Raw genomic sequence first — 17,633 nt, 5'->3', positions numbered from 1 at the left:
TTAATCTCAAAGCATTTTTGGACTCATATCGGGGAGGGATCTCGAATGGAGACTGTTCAACTACTGCTTATATACTCTATCTAGGCTCAAACATTAACTCTTGGAAATTGACATGACAAAAATATGTCTTAAGGTGATCCCTTGAAGGTAAGTATAAATGATTAGCCAATGCAACATCTGAGGTCTCGTGAGTGGAAAAACTTCTCAGTGATCTTGGTGTCACTCAAACCTCTTCACCCATACTTTTTTGTGACAATACAAGTGCCACATACCTATGTGTTAAGCCACTTTATCACTCTCAGATGAAACACGTTGCATTAGACTACCACTTTGTCAGGAAAAGGGTCGCAGATGCCTCTCTCAAAGTACTACACATTAGATCCCATGATCATTAGCAGATGCCTTAACAAAGCCTCTTTATGGAGCACCATTTCTCAGACTTCGCTCCATGATATCTGACGGATCCCCCATCTTGCGGGGGCGTATTAAGGACCAAAGATACACACTGTAATTATGTATCCCTAATTTCTCTCCTAGATTGGTTCCTTCCAATTGTATTGATCAGCTATATTAAGCCAATATTTGTAATTGTTTATGTGTAAAAAATATATGGATACACATTCTATCTCTTTTACCTTTAGAGGGCCACTATTTTAAATAAACAATACAATGAGGATATCATAAATTTCGAAACCCTACTGTTTTTCTGTACCCTTTTAACTTGTCCATCCCTTTGTGGATCTGAAAACATAACCCACAACCGCTATGTCATCCACAACATCATCACCTAAAACTTGTCAAGGCCTGAAATCTTCAGCATTTGTAATTTCAGGGGAAGAAGGTTGACTTTGTGTCTGCAAGTTCCTGTGTAACATAAGTGTTACATCTATCCTAGAACATTAGTCCACACACCAACCATTGTAGCTTGGAAAACGATGATCAAATACAATTAAGAAATTTCTTATCTACTCCGTATCTCCAGCTTCATGAAATTAGGGTCGACCTAGAAATGATAAACGACTAATGAAGATCTAACAACCATGTGCATGATTTTTAGTGTTCGACTCCTACCTTTTCTGCCTGATGCCATTGGTTTGTAACAAATGTGGATTAGAATCAACTTCAAGAGATGGAGGCATACGTAATTTATACAACTGGTTTATTTTGGTGCATCGTGAATTAAGCTAATATAAAGATAATGGGCACCTCATTAGAGCATGCGTTCATTAGATGAAGCTTCAGCTTTAAATTGGTAAGAAAGAGTGTTCGGATGTTAATAATACTATATACCTACAAAATAATGTCACACATTAGAAGGTTAATAGAAAATAGAACACTGGCCCATGAAAGCAGATAGTAGACGAGTGAGAGGTCAAGTCTTCACACTTTTTAATATTTGCAGCATCGTACATTTTACTTTCTTATATTTATTTACCTAAGAATAATTGTATTATTTTATTTACATAAGAACAACTGTATTTGATATTTCAGAGTCAACCCGATATGATTTCATTTTGATAGCATTGATACAAGACTTGCGAGATTTCTTCAATTGACAGATTTTTGTCACGAGTTGGTTGAAGACACTTTGAAACAAGTTGAGCTAACTCGAAGGCTCCCTTTGGAAGATGATTATTATGCTGAAGTTGTGGGTCCATAATTGTTCCCAAATTTACCTTATTTGTTAGCAATGGAGTAGCCCATTCCATCAAATTTTTCTGTTCGAGGGGTATCCTTTCATCATACTCCTTCATCCCAGTTAGCATTTTCAATAGTACCACTCCAAAAGCATAGATCTCATTCTGCACTCCAGATTCTGCTAAAGAGGTTTTGGAAGATGATTATACATAACACCCTTGTTTTTGGAAATACTTATAAAGGTACTGCTTTCGAAAGGAAAAAAAAAAAAACCGCCCCTTGTTTTCAGAAAATGAATGTATACATATAACATATGCATATAAAATGGTGTTACAAGTCAAACTCTTAGAAAAGGATTAGTTAAGATCCTTGTACTATAAAAGGACGAAAGAAATTGCAGGGAACTCTAAAGGAATGTGTGTGTTAGAAAAATGTTATAAATTTCATTTAAAATGAAAGGGAAAACTACACTAAAGTTCTTGCATATTGGTCTTATAATTGATGTAGTCCTTATATCTTTTTTTATTCAATTAAATGACAAAAACTGATAATCCTATTCAATTTAACCCTTTTACCCGGTCAACAGGTCATCCAACTTTCAAAACTTACATTTTTGGCCAAATTTTCAAAATTTATTGCAAACTTGGTCCATAATTTACACTTTTGGCCCATGTTTTAAATTTTATTACAAATTTGGTCAAAATTTTACCCTTTTGGCCCAAATTTTAGAATTTTGTTATAAATTTATCATAACTTTAGTTGTTTTTATAATTTTTTTTCTCAAAATTTTGTTTCAAATATGTTTTGTCTTTATAAAATCATATTTATAGAAAAAAAAAACATATTTTTCACATAAAAATCTTATATTTTCTATATAAAAATTTTTATTTAGAAAAAAAACTTTTTTGTATATGTAATATCTATTTATAAAATCAGGACCACAATTTTAATAAAAATTTAAAATTTGGGCAAAAAGTGTAAATTTTGGAGAAAATTGGTAATAAAATTTGAAATCAGGGCAAAAAAAATGTAATTTTTAAAAGTTGGATCACCTGTTGACCGGGTAAAAGGACGAAAATGTTAAATTGAATACGATTTTCAGTTTTTGGCAAATATGTAAGGATTTTATTTTTTAGTTTTCCCAAAATGAAAAAGATGAAAGTAAGTAAGCAAGTTTAATCATTGCAACCCTTGCAACCTAACCATTATATATATATATATATATATATATATATATATATATATATATATATATATATATATATATATATATATATATATATATAGGGGATGGGGAATATACATTACAGCCCCACCTAAGCTTAGGTACTAAACCTCTAAAATATGTCGTTTTAACATGCTAAATATACCCGGTTTGGTTTCACTTGGTAAATATATCATTCTCCATAACATTTCTTTCTTTCATTATCGTTTTATCATCTCCGTTTTCTTTACTCAATTTTCGTTTATTACTTCATCCAAGTGAACATTACTAAACTCTAAACCTAAACCTAAACCCTAAATTTCAACCCTAAACACTAAAGCTAAACCCTAAACCCTAAATTTAAACACTAAACCCTAAACCCTAAACCCTAACCCTAAACCCTAAACCCTAAACCCTAAATATAAACCTAAACCCTAAACCCTAAACCCTATTGTGTCGATCTTGAATTTACATGTTGAAGTATTAATCGTGAATCTATTAACCGTAATCTCTTTATAGTAAAACAATGTTTTTTCAAGAGGTTTCGTACTAAGCTTAGATGAGGCTGTAATATATATATTCCCTTTTGCCATATATATATATATATATATATATATATATATATATATATATATATATATATATATATATATATATATATATATATATATATATATAGAGAGAGAGAGAGAGAGAGAGAGAGAGAGAGAGAGAGGTGGGGTCCACCTCGGATTGAAAAAAAAAAGAATAAAGAATAGTTCAATGGAGTATTTCAATATTTTTCCAGATATATTGAGAATGTACAAAAAATTTCATTTTTACAAAAGAACATACCATCTCCACGCACAGGTCCAAAAAGACCATCCAATTTGTCTCTTTCGAATGTAGAGAAGCCACGTGGGGCAAGTAAATTGTCTATTTCATAATCGGAAAGCCGAGCATTAAAATCCTAAAGGCAGTGTACATTACCCTGTCCACCAAAATATGATTGCCCTCAAAATTGTTATAAGCTGGACGATTCCTCTGATGGAAGAAAGACAGGCCTTGAGCTGCTCCATGTGCTATTTTCAATCGTGCAGCCCAAGAAAGTGGAGTTCTATCTGGTGCTGCATCAAAATAGTTAACATGTATCCAATCTGTAAGATGGAAGTCCAAAGGGTTCTATAGATGTAAAAAATAGAAGATATGCTTACAGCTTACCTTTGAATAGATGATCATCTAACCATATCCCTGGAATCAGCTCATATACCCAAAACATAGTTACATTAGTCAAGCAATATCCCAAGAGTCTGGTAATATTGGGATGACTGAATTCTAATAGTTTCAAGTCCAACTGCACAGCCAAATTGCCAATGTAGTTCAGTACCTTAATATATAAACTAGAAAATATCAAAAAGCGTGAAAACTACAAGGTCTATTTATTTTGCTATCCAAAATAAGTCCCACGTCATCATTTTACATAGTGAAAGTACCTTCCATTTCCAGGTTAGAATATCCTCCTCCCTAACATATATCGCCAAACCAATACCACATTTTGTTGGTGCATATGACTTTTCATCAACCCAACCTTTGTAAATGGATGTATAAGAAGTTGGACAACGCTCCATGTCTTTGAAATTATTTGTTGCACTTACCAACTCATTGTATGCGAATTTTCTGATATGGTGAGCACTAAAATCAGATTTGCTAACAACTTTACCATCCTGCTTCATAGATTTGCTTCCTACCGCACCATCCGACATAATGTCAACTTTGCCTGTAAAAAAAGCCCTTACCTTGTAAATGAACCTTTCTTCATTAACGATAGAATTGCTGCTTTCCCTTTCTTGTGACAGAATAGACTCCAGCTTAAAGACAACCTCAGCCATGGTTGGGCGTTCTTTTGGTTTGGTACCTAAACAATGGATTGCTATCCCATCAGTTTTGAGTCAATAATTTGATTGACTTTTCCCTCTTTGATTTTGTCTTGAGCCCAAGGTGCTAAGCCTCATTGCTCTTCATCAAGCGTTGAATCTACCGCTTGCCTCCCGGACAACACCTCAAACAATACAACTCCAAACGCGTAAACATCAGATTTTCTTGTCAATTTTCCAGTATAGAAGTAGCACGGGTCCATATAGCCAAATGTCCCTTTGACATTGGTGCTGACATAAGTTCGTGTATGATCTATTGGGCCAACTTTCGCCAATCCAAAATCTGAAATTTTAGCAGCAAAGTTTGCATCCAACAAAATATTGGACCCCTTCACATCGCGATGTATAACTCCATTTTGTGTTGATGTGCCTGTGTGAAGGTAGTCTAATCCCCGAGCTGCACCTATGCATATCTTGAGTCGTTGTAACCAAGATAATGTGGAATCAGCTTTGCAAAGATGATCTTTAAGTGTCCCATTAGGCATGAACTCATAAGCTAGGAGCATCTCATTTCCTTCATTGCAATAACCAACCAGAGATAGAAGATTACCATGTCGCAGCTTAGAAAGAACCTTAACTTCCGCCTCAAATTCATGGGCCCCTTGGGTGGACATGCAGTGCAACCTTTTAACTGCAACTTCCCTTACTAACCCCATATTGATGGGACATTTATAAACATTGCCGAATCCACCACGCCCAATGACTAAAGTCTCGTCAAAGTTGTTGGTTGCCAGTTGAATCTCAGCAAGAGTAAACTGTTGACATGTCTGTTCTCCCAGTAGGATTGAGGAGTTGGTATCATTGATAGGTGCATCTGACATTCTCGGGCACCGGCCTTTGATTCTTCACGATAACAATTCTATCCAAAACAGAGCTCCAGACTTGTGGATGAATAACCAATGATTTTGTGTGGTTCTTTTGCTACTAGTAGATGACCATTGAGTTTCTATGCTCTGCGCCTAACTTCTAGAACCAGAATCAGAACATTCACGGAATTCCAATTCTAATGCAACGGGTGGTTTTAAAACCCTGTTTTCTAACCCACTGCTTCTAAATTGGAGTCTAACGAACACTAATTAAACACCTCTAGTTTTCCTGATGACTTCAACGCTTTTATTGGTAGCTGGTGGAGAGAAAGAATGGAGCAAGTGAGGATTATAGGGTTGAAGAGAGGGATTATTGGTAGGTGTTGGAGAGTTGAGACAACAAGGAGCAAATAAAGAGAGGATTTCGAGGTGAGTGAACGACGTTCATATGTTTCCGTCTCATCCAAAAATTTAGCCAACGGATGGTTTCATCCGGGCGCGATTGTAAATTACAGAAATGGTCCTTTGTTGTCGGATTATCACAGTTTCAGTCCACATTCAAAATAATTTTCCAACAACTATAATTTTCATGTAAAGTTAATAGTAAAATGATTCTTTTTGCTTCTTTTATTATTTTAATTGTTTTTATTGTTCCAACATTCATTTTAAAAATATAGTTTTGATGTAAAGTTTATAGTAAAATGATTCTTTTGCTTTTCTTTTTTTAATTCTTATAATTGTTTTTATTGGATTAACATTTTTTTTTTATTTCCTTTAGTTATTTCATAATACAATAATCTCTCTCTCACACACACAAAGACAAATATTTAACATGGTTCATCAAGAATATGCATTTTGAGTTCATATCAATTCGTATAAGGGTTACAAATCATAAATTTCAAAAAATTGGCTCAAAATCGTAGGTATTACTACAAACCCTAAACAAGTTAACGAGAGCATAATGTAGCAAAATTATCAAAATAAACCATCAATTAAGAAACATGGTTTCCAAAAGCTTACCTTTAGTGGAGATTAAGCAAAAGATAACGAAAAAAATCGGAGCTTTTTGGAAGAAATCCTCGAAACAGTCGAGCAAATGTGATATGGTACACATTATATTGGATGTGGTCACGAGATGCCATATTGTGATCCTTTAACTAAACGTGGTTCATATTCTATTCGGACGCGACACAAAGTGCAAACTTTAGTATCTTAATATATTTGCTTCTGGTTTCCTCGCGTGCATTCTCATAATTCAAATATGGTAAAAAAAAACAGTAGAAACCTTTCCGAGAAGTGTCATGTTATCGAAATAAAGAAAAAATAAAATAAATAAAAAATATGAAAACATAACAAATTTTGAACTAAACTAAATTAACTGAAAATCATTCCCCGAAAACAACGCAAAAAAACTTAATGTGATAAATCTAATCTTAAATTTATAGATCGATATCACAAACGTTTTGGACTATTACACAACTGGACAAGTGTACGACACTATAGCTTTGGTAAGATTGAGTTATTAAATTCTAAGGGAACGCTAGTAAATTAACGTTGGAATCTTTGATTAAAGGTTAAACGAACACACATACAGCAAAGAAGGGGAATTTGATTATAAATGCATATCTTGAATAAAAGCATACACAAATCAAACTATGGAAAAAGTGATTGGAATCATATCACTAAAAGTACTTTATACTCAAACTTGACTACCTCCTTTAATCATGGTTTATGTAAAACCCTTCGCAAGAGCATATTTGAAATAAATAATCAAATCTTTTAAAATAATCTCGTAGTATTTGTTTGCGGAAATCGCTCCCAAAGTTTAATTTAAAACATTTTCATTGTTCAAATGTTGATAACGGTCTCAAATTATAATTCCCGAAACAATTTAGGTTTAATAAAACCTTTCATGTGAGTGTGTCACACCAAATATCAACACAAAGGTTTAAGAAGACAATACTATTGGGTTATGGAGGTTACAAATACAATGCACTAAGCGGAAAAACATTTAAAAAATTAAATGATTAGGGCACATGCAACCTAACAAAGATCTATGTCTTTCTCATATAGGCAACATACTATGACTTATTATCCTACAAAACTATTCTATGAAAAACTAATTCATAAGAACAAGAAACTTACCTTGATGATTGTTATTGCAAACAACCTTGAATCCTTCTTCAAATCTTTTGGCAACAAGCACCACAAGTGTCGTGCCTCTAATGGTTCACACACAAACCCTAGCAACCAAGGAACTTGAAGAAAAGAGGAGAGGAGTAGAAATTTCTTTCCCATTCTTCTAAAGAATGCATGGACGAAATTCTAAACCCTTAAGGGTTTATATATGAGTCTAGGAAGGTATTGGATAAGACAAGTATCTCCAAGATAACCCTAATCCCTTAACTTCCTCCCTAAGACATCCAAGACACACTTAATGCCCAAGGAAACCCTAGAAGGCTTTCTAGAATTCGTCCCCTACCTAGGGAGCTTCTAGAATTGCCCAATGATCAACTTTTAAACATTGTTACCTTTAGTCCTCCTATTTTAATTAATACAATTAATCTCAAAATTAATTCCATTTAATTTTTGATGGATTATTAATTACATAATACTATTTCCAATTAATATATTATTCTCATAATATATTAACAAATTATTTATTTTGATTTCTACTTAATTTATTGACCATATAATAAATTATTAATTCAATTTCTCTCTCTAAAAGTTATCCTAGTCAATTGCTAGGTTTGAGGGCAGTCCAAAAGGCTATGCTACCATCAATTCAAGTTTATACAAATTATAGTTAATGGCTTAGACACATAATCCAATAGTCTCCTACTTTTATAAGTCTATAACTATAACCGCCATTATAACTTCCGAATTGATCAGCGAATTGTAGCTACCAAAAGTCATTGTTGAACTCTGACCCAGACAATTACATTTCCTAAGATAAGTGATCAAATATTCTTTCGTTGTACATGATATCATATGGGCACGAGACATGGATTGAAATCAATCTCATTGTCTAAAATTTTGTTTCCTGATTTCCCTATTTATGACGACTGAACTTAGACTACTAATTGAACACATCAATTTAATCTGGGCTCGGCCAAGCACTTCACATGTCAACATCAAATCATCGAGGGGCCCAAAGATATCGCTTTTCTCACTAGGGAAAATGGAACGAATAAACTTTGACTGATATTTTTTCACTAATTACTTATCAAATCATGCACAATAATACATTTTATAACATCAAGTTACTGATGCATTTATGTATTATCAATGCACAACTGACTTGTAAACCACACCTCATATATCTCCGCTTCAAGAATATAAGATATTATCGTCTCATAATTACTCGTAATAAAATCCATGAAGTAATTCTTTGAGCGTAGGTTTATCCAATACTTAAAATCCTCATTACTAAGTACGCATTAACATTGCAGCAAAACTATTGTTATGTCTAAACCCTTAGACAATCTACAATCTAGTTCATGACAGTCTTAATTCGCTACTTACTTCCAAAAGTACGATTAACTGTGGAATTTTGAATAATCAAATTATTTAGGAAGTAAAACAAGCAAAGTGAAACACAATAATAACCTAATTAACTATGGTCTCAAAAGTATTGAATATAAATGAAACTCTTATTATTTACTCACCATATTAGTTAAGACTTTATTCATTGTATAATGTTTTGAGTAATTAACTAACCACTTGAATTAAACATTAGTCATGCCATGCTATGCAGTCAATAGCGGTGGGATAGCGGTTATCGACAGGTGGTAAAATATCGGTACTAAATAGCGTCCAAAATAGCGGTACCGCAAATAGCGGCGATAGTGACCGATATTTGACCACTATTTGACTGATATTTGACAAATATCGGTGGGATAGTGGTGAAATAGCGTTTATAGCTAAATATTTTATTAAGTCACTTCATTTATTATTAAAACGTAGATATATGGTGGCCGTTTTATGAGATTGATAAACATTTGGTTCAAACATTTTCTAATTTACTATATGTTTTAGTTAATGACCATGTATTCATTCAATAAAACACAAGGTTACAAAGGCCCTACATAACATAAAAATACCGATATCCCACTGATATCCCACCACGATAATCTATATATCGAATATCGGTCGTTGACCGATATTTTATTTTGAACTGCTATAACTGCATAGAAGCCATGTTATGAACATGCATACTATGTCTCTTTATGGTCATTCGTTTGGAACAGATCAACTGGACATTATTCCAATGATGCTCATTTCAAAATTCCAACTTCTTGTCACTACTAAATGTGTTAGAATTCCAACCTTACATACATTGTCCTTGTGTGATGTCGAGGCTTAAAAGTCATAAAGACTTAGCCAATGATATTCCAAAATGTTGCATTGGAATTTTGCTTCTAATTAAAAACATTTTCATGGTAACGAAGTCTCAAACTCAAGATACACTCCTTGAGCACCTTTCTTGCATTAAAGTTTCCAATTCAAATGTTGATTTTAATAATCAACTCTCACTACGGAAACATTTCCATATTCCCATATGACCATCAATTTTGACCAAAAATTATCTCAATCTAAAATATGTCACTATGGCCCTTCCAAACAATACTATACTTCCAACTGTCCACAAGTAACCAATCTTTTGGTATAACCTCAGAATGTTCTTAATAGTTGTTTAACAACTTTAGTCTTACAAAGTTATAGTCCTTTTTCCCTCTCAACGCCCAAGGCATTTTTGGAAAAATCAAAACAAGTGAATATTATATCTTATGAAAACAATCTTATATCTAAGGCATATGGGACTCGCTTCATTATGTCTTTCATAAAGACCTAATATTTGTTCAGTCTCTTGTTATAATATTTCCATATATCGAATTTCCTATGTTGAATCATTTCAACATGATATTTATATATGTCCATGATTAAGCTCTATCAAACCCTTCGATCTAAACTTTTATATTTGAAACAAACTATGAGTGCTCTCTCCCTTAAGTCTATTCATAGAGAAACAATTTCCAAGCTTTGCAACTTGCAAATTCAAAAACTTTTTTCCCTATGAATAGTACTACCAACTTGCAATACTTAGCATAACAATTATTCTCCCACTACCATAAAAATTATGTTCATAGTATTACAAAAAATTTGCTCGCACTAGCTTTGACATGCACCTGGAAATCAACTGGACTTTTAGAAATCAATACTCTTTGACTTTCTTACTAAAGTGTAGATTTCTGATACGTGATGCTTTGATAAGTCTTCAACTAGACTTCTCAAGATTATACACCTTTATTAAATATCATATGCGCGTGTGTTCAAACCCTTTTAGAACTTATAGCATATGTCCTGAAAATTTAAACAATTCCTTGTCATTTCTCAGAATTTGAACTATGAAAAGAGATGTCGTAATCATATTGCGAATTTGAGAATGCAATTAACACAATTACTAACCATAATGATGTTTAACATATCTTTAAAATCTACTACCAAAATTGTTTCCTCATAATCATTCTCATGAATTAGAACAAAACCTTTTGCCACCTAGGTTTTATGGTGTATATGTTCCCATCCATGTGAATCTATCATTTCCATCCTACAATCATAAGATAAGGTTTAGGATAAAACCAAACTCAACTTTAGTTTTCCTTTCATGAACTGAACTTTGCATATTCTAAATTTCTTGCTCTCCGGTAGCACAAAGGCCTACCGGTGCTTCCATGTTGTTACGTGGCTCACCCATATCGATCAATGTACTCTCACTTGCCAACATGCTCTGCTTTTTGCAATCAAATGAGAACCATAGAAATCATAGTATTGCAAACTCAACTGGTTGGTGCGCAAAAACAAAAATATGTCATCTTAACATGATATGTCATCAACCTCTGGTCTTATACTAATGATAACTAAAAGGTTTATTCTCGATTGACTCTTGAAACTCTAAAGATCAATAAGACTCCCATTGACTTCTTGACATATAAGATTTTCTTTCTCAAGGAACGTTCCTTGACGAGCTAAATCAATTATTCAAAAGTTAGTGTGAATTCTCGACAAGAACACACATCCTATAATTGGTCTCAGTTTATCATTTATTTTAAGCAAAACATCACAACTTTCCAATTCCAAATGTGCTAGAGTAAGAAAACATTAATACTCCACATTTCATAAGGTGTTACGAACCTACTTTGTAACACTCTAGAATTTCAAACAAAATTTTCATTTTTAAATATTATAAAATCAGTATCACATTGTCTCAAAACCATAATGTCTCAAATGTCAAAAACACAATTCAACAAAACAACTGATAATATCCTAGAATCCTCGACATAGTCTCGAACAGGTGTGTACAATCAAGCCGCTGCGCTCCTGCGATCTTGAGAAGTACCTGAAACACATAACACACAACATGGTAAGCATGAAGCTTAGTGAGTTCCCCAAAATACCATATACTCAAATAATAAGCCTCTCAAGGATATAACTCGGCATAGACCCTCCGGTCTCACGACACGGTGTGGACCCTTCGGTCATGTGTCTCAGTGAGGACCCTTCAGTCTCACAACTAGGGTTGGACCCTACAGTCCTATATCTCAGTGAAGACCCTCCTGTCTTACAACTCGGTTTGGACCCTCCGGTCCTAACTCAGTAAAGCACAGAATAATATAGCATATATCACAAAGACTGAATGCATAATATCACATAACTCAGTATAAGCACATATGATCCTCCAGTCGATAACTCAATAAGACCCTTTAGTCACACAGTATTACCACTCATGTAAGTATAGTGAGAAGACTCACCTTGGAAGTAAGCAAGTAGACCTAGCACCCCCCACGAACATTCTAGACTCCGCCTAAATAATATAATTATCCCTAATTAGCAAATTTCTAATAATCACTCCGAGATGCTAAGATAACTTCTCCACTGAATCTCAAAAAGGGTGAAAAGAACATTTTACCCCTCCATGGTCTCTAAGATCCACAGTTGACCAAAGCCTAAAAGTCAACGAAAGTCAACAGTCCATGTTGACTAAACTCGTCGAGTGCATCTACGCCACTCATCGAGTTCCTTCATTTTCTCATAAGTGGGGGAAATCCAACTCAACTCATCGAGTTATCTCATCAACTCGCCGAGTTGTAGCGTGTCCAGTCTATTAGGAAAAACCCTAGCTGACACGTCGAGTTGGCTCATGCACTCATCAAGTCCCTCTAGCCCAATATTCATTCAGACAATTCCAAGCATAAATAATGTCCCAAACTCTAGATATGGCTTCCTAAGGATGAAATACCACGTAAAGCTACAAGCTTTACATCTATGCATGACATCTAAGGCTCGAAATGCCATAATAAGCTCTATATGGGGTTTAATGCATAAACACTTGTCACTAGCTTGATAAAGCTTGGATCTTTGGGCTCAAAGGACCTCACACAGTCCATATCTGATGTTTCAATTTGATGTCATGCTCAAAAGTCTCAATAACCAAAAGATGGATGGAAGAAAGCCCTAAAACCCCCTTAGAATGAGATCTAACAAAATAAATGATCAAGGTGGTAGCTTTTTACCTCCAAACAAAAGCTAACACTGAAGAACTGTATCCAAAAGTCCCTCTTCGTTCCAAGCCTTGTTTTTCTCTAACCTCCTTCTAAAAGTGCACAAGAATACATAATTTTACTCTCTCCCTCTCTCTCTCTCTCTCACACACACACACAACGAATGCAGCTTGATTAGGTTTCTCACAAAGTTTGAAGGTGACAAGGGAGGTGGGTATGAAGGCTTAAGGTCCTTTAAATAGGACACAAACCCTGAAAATTAGGAGTTTCTCACTCAGCACCTACTCATCGAGTAGACACTAAAAATTATGCGGCCATTAACTCAGCTACATGGCGATTTGGTGCATCGAACTCATCGAGTTGCTTTGAAATTATGAAAGTAAATTAATTAATTATTATACTTAGGAGTTGGGATGTTACATACTTCGTATGAAATAAGTTTCAACATACGATTTGTAGTAACTAGAGCATCGCTTCAAAACTTGATCAGATATGAAGTATGACTCATATCTCGATTGAACCATTTTGACAATATTTGATTCATCTTCTTAGTCAAACAATTGGACTAATATGTTCTTTGATGATCAATGGTGATATAGTTCCGTAATCATTAAGATTATCACAAAATACAATATTAAAGTACTCTCCTTTCGTTTTAGATTGGAGAAACTTTTATCTTTATTCCTAATAGATTCTTCTTAGTTGTTTTACTACTCTTTGAATCTTTTCAAAGTATCAGAATCATGCTTAATCTTATAAACACAACCATGCTTACTAAAACATCAATAAATTATGACAAGTACACTTATCTTCCTTTGTGGTAGATCTGAATAGTCCATATCAACATGTACTGGATCCATTAGTCCTTCACATTGAATCACATAAACATGTGATCAATGAATTATTCATAATTTTCCAATGATCAAAATTCTCATACATTACCAATTCAAATTGCATGACTCCAAGTTTCTATGCAATTGAAAATTAGGTGATGGGAGTTCGTAATCACTTAGTCAATTATGACATTACCCCAAGCGATATAACAAAAACTAAATACATAATTAACATTGATAATAATAGAAAAACATAACAAACACTTTCATAAATGTCGTTGTAAGAAAATATAAAGCAAGGCAACCAAATAAACCAAAATTTAACTTTTATTGATAATAGGCAAAAATTTGGAAATTGTCCTTACAATGCATGAAATGCAAAACTATGTTTCTAGACATTTCCAAAGCAATCTATTAAATTATCCTAACTTCAAAGTAGTAGCTCCAATTCTGATCATCGAACCATGTGACTGAAATCCTTTTCTCACGATCTGAATTAGCTCGCTTTTCTTAAGCTTCATTCTTTCTCTTAGATCTTGCAATACCAACAAAATTTGTCCATCACATCATGTATTAAGAATCTATGAATAGGAACTAGTTAAGATAATGGATGTACCTAAAGTAGAGTTACACAACTTAAGTTTACCATCTTTAATATCATTCATGTAGTCTGGGAAGCTTCGCAACCAATGTCCCTTCAATTGGCAATAGATACATATGGACCTTTTAGGATTAACACATGGAACTATCTTAGAACTAACCTTTCTCTTTACCATGTGATCAGAGAGTTTAATTATTGGTCGATCCGTTTCCATTGGGAAGATAAATCTTTTCTGGACCACCGTTGCCACCATTGTCAACATCCATGGAAATTTTGGAATTAGATCCTTTAAACACTTTAACTTCACTTGTGCTCTTAAGACTTTTTGCTTCGGCAACAATCAATATATGTGTCAGATCAATTAGGATCACGTATGACTCAATGAACAGACTGTATGACTGTATGACTCAAGAAACAAAAGAAGAACCAAATCAATGGCCTACTTCCTTGAGAAAATGACACTCAATGTTTCCAATTTGTCAATGTACAATGTCATTTCCAAAGCATGCATTGACACAAAATTTCCATTTTGATGTTTATATGCCAATAGAAATTGAGTGGTTTCAGATCTTTCGACTTGAGGAAAACCTGATGTAGGGAGAGTCACTGTAGGAGGAGGAGGAAGAGTTGGAGAAGCATGATAACTATTCCTACCATTTCCTGAACAAGAGGAAACATTTTGACATTGATCTAAACGTGGAAGATCATCTTCTGGAGGAAGTGGAAAAACATCTCCAAAAGAATGAGGAAGACCATTGATGTCTTGACTCGACATCTATAAAAGTACAAAAGAGAATTCAAGTTAGTTGATTTTAATCCTTAATTATTAAGCCATAAATTTAAATTAAGGCTACGACGCATATTTTCAATTCGAACATTGTAGAGGGATGTCGTAATTAAATTCGAATCTATTTTAGGTAGGTAAGGCATTTACTATTTCTGTAACATCCGTGACTTGAGGTAATAATAATTATTTTATATTTTTGTAACTAATTGTTGGACTATGAAAGAAATAGTGGACTATTGAGTTGGGCCAAAGCAAGTAGGCCGACAAGATTGAGCTGCCTGAAGACGTGCGCTGGGCGTAAGCTTGGCATACGCGTGGCGTAAAAGTAGCATCAAATGTGGGGGCGGAGGTGCGTACGCGCAACATACGCAAGCAGACTCAAAACCCTAATTTTTAGTGTTTAAGCCATACAAATACAACATTATGTTCCAAAACCTAGCCTCCTTACCAGCCACCTCAATTCAAAAACCCTAAAAACCTTTCATAAATCATCCTTGTGTGTTTTTGGCCTTGTGAAGCTTATTTTGGTGATTTGAAGCTTGGAAGGAGAAGGAAGAAGTTGAAGAAGAAGAACTTGAGTAGCTTATGCTCAAGGATCTAACATAACATCACCATTTGGCATGCATTTGAGGTAAAAAGATCTCAACTTGCTTCATGAATGCTTAGATCTATGTTAATGGTGTTTTAGACCTATTTATGTTCCAAGAATGGATTTTTATGGTTCCAATCCGTTTCTAGGCTTAGGGTTGCCACCCTTAGTGCTATATGAGTCCCAAGAGCAGAAAAGTTTCAATCTTGAAGGTCCTTTTGTGATCATGCATGAGTTCTAGTTATTTACATGGAAAATAGTTGTTATATTCCAAGTTTGGGTCCATTTGGTGGATTGCAAGCCACCAAGTAATCGACTTTATGGGTTAAGACATGTTAGTGGTCTCAGATTTGTGTTTTAAGCTTTAGTTCTTAAGGGATTAAGCACTTTTGAGGAAAATGGCTTAACAAGATAGTACACTGGGTGTGCAAGCCAGTATGTCAGGCGTACAAGCTATGCAGCCTGTACGCTTAGCGTACAAAGGAGTACGCCCCGTGTACTAGCTGATTTTGGGCTTTTTGTCATTTGGGCCTTGGATTGGGCTATTCTTTGGATTTCTTAGTTGTTGGGCCTTGGTGGGCCATTAAAAGTCATTTATTAGGCTTAGACCATGCTTGGTGTTAAGGAAGGCACATTTGAAGAGTTGGGCCCAATTTAGAAAAGCGGGCCATTAGTGGGCTTGGAAAGGTTTTATAAAAATTGGACCATTGATGTTATAGATTTGGGCCTAGGTTATGGTCCTAATTAGACGAGGTGTAAAATGGTCATTTTACCCTAAGAAGGCTTTATGGATTTTAACTAAGTGTTATGTTACATTGATAGCTCGGGAGTCGTCGAAGCAGCTATTGGGGATTCTGTACCATGAGATTCAACATTCAGCATTGCGAGGTGAGTTTTCCTCATGCATGAACAGGTTGAAGGCACCAATGTCAGCTCGTATATGTATGCTAGTATGTTTCGGACCAAGGTACGATGTCGGGAAGTGCCCGATGCAGGTTTATATGTTTCCAGATTTCCGATCCGATGACAGGCAGTGCTCGAGGAATGTTTGTATGCTTGATGTCTTCGTGATTCTTGCATGTGTCTGTTTTGTATTTTTCCGGATTTTGGTCCGATGTCGAGCGGGGTCCGAGGAATGTTTATATGTTTATGTTATGTGATTATTTATGTGTATTTGTGATATGTTTATATGTATACCAAGCTTTGCTCGATGCCGGGTGGGGCTCGATGCCGGATTTCAGTCTGATGCCAAACGGGGCACGATGCCGGGGCGGGGCCCCATGAAGTGGGAAAGGCCCATGATATGTTATTATGTGATTACGTAATTATGTGTATGGTATGTAGTATTTTGGGGAGACTCACTAAGCTTCATGATTACAATTTTCAGGTTTAGTTTCAGGTACTTCTGATAGCAAAGGGAAGAGCTCGGGATGGCTATAGTGCACGCACCATGATTTTAGCCTGGGATGTTTTTACTCTGATATGTATGATAGATGTTTATGATTTTTGAGATACAATGACTTATGATTTTTATCTAATGATTTGATAACTATGGTTTTATTAATAATTAAAAACAAAAATTTTGGACCGTATTTTTGGGATGTTTCAGGTTGGTATCAAAGCCTTGGTTTGAAGGATTCGGGCACAGTCTTGGGTGTGTCTAAACTCAAACTGAGGACTTGGTATAAATTTTTTAAATA

General features: G+C 34.7%; 2 protein-coding genes across 3 annotated transcripts; both read right to left on the bottom strand.

Moving 5' to 3' along the window:
• Window positions 1-797: 797 nt before the first annotated feature.
• On the bottom strand, window positions 798-4,710 carry LOC128125893 (receptor-like cytoplasmic kinase 176). Its single transcript, XM_052765749.1, has 8 exons — window positions 4,315-4,710; window positions 4,043-4,208; window positions 3,835-3,978; window positions 3,677-3,757; window positions 1,677-1,816; window positions 1,207-1,290; window positions 1,072-1,154; window positions 798-864 (listed from the first exon to the last, which is right to left on the bottom strand). The coding sequence occupies exons 1-8, from the start codon at window positions 4,708-4,710 to the stop codon at window positions 798-800; spliced, it is 1,161 nt and encodes a 386-aa protein (XP_052621709.1).
• LOC111912252 (putative receptor-like protein kinase At5g39000) lies at window positions 1,031-6,029 on the bottom strand. 2 transcript variants are annotated; one of them, XM_042896471.2, is made up of 4 exons: window positions 4,315-6,029; window positions 4,043-4,175; window positions 3,677-3,948; window positions 1,031-1,816 (listed from the first exon to the last, which is right to left on the bottom strand). In XM_042896471.2, the coding sequence occupies exon 1, from the start codon at window positions 5,574-5,576 to the stop codon at window positions 4,830-4,832; it is 747 nt and encodes a 248-aa protein (XP_042752405.1). In that variant the 5' UTR covers window positions 5,577-6,029; the 3' UTR covers window positions 1,031-1,816; window positions 3,677-3,948; window positions 4,043-4,175; window positions 4,315-4,829. The 2 variants fall into 2 exon arrangements, with proteins under 2 accessions (XP_042752405.1, XP_042752406.1); XM_042896472.2 differs by lacking the exon at window positions 1,031-1,816 and having other exon boundaries at window positions 3,606-3,948.
• Between the last annotated feature and the right edge of the window lie 11,604 nt (window positions 6,030-17,633).

Source organism: Lactuca sativa, chromosome 7 (genome assembly GCF_002870075.4).
Source record: "Lactuca sativa cultivar Salinas chromosome 7, Lsat_Salinas_v11, whole genome shotgun sequence".
NCBI lineage: Eukaryota > Viridiplantae > Streptophyta > Magnoliopsida > Asterales > Asteraceae > Lactuca > Lactuca sativa.
The sequence above is the reverse complement of the archived record's forward strand: the minus strand, read 5'-3'. Positions and strand labels throughout refer to the sequence as shown.

Coding starts and splice junctions, on each gene's coding strand:
- LOC128125893 (XM_052765749.1), bottom strand. CDS start 4,710: ATGGCTGAGGTTGTCTTTAAGCTGGAGTCTATTCTGTCACAAGAAAGG. Junction 4,209..4,314: donor TTCTAACCTGGAAATGGAAG/GTACTTTCACTA, acceptor TTATATATTAAG/GTACTGAACTACATTGGCAA. Junction 3,758..3,834: donor AGCTTATAACAATTTTGAGG/GCAATCATATTT, acceptor ATTATGAAATAG/ACAATTTACTTGCCCCACGT.
- LOC111912252 (XM_042896471.2), bottom strand. CDS start 5,576: ATGTCAGATGCACCTATCAATGATACCAACTCCTCAATCCTACTGGGA.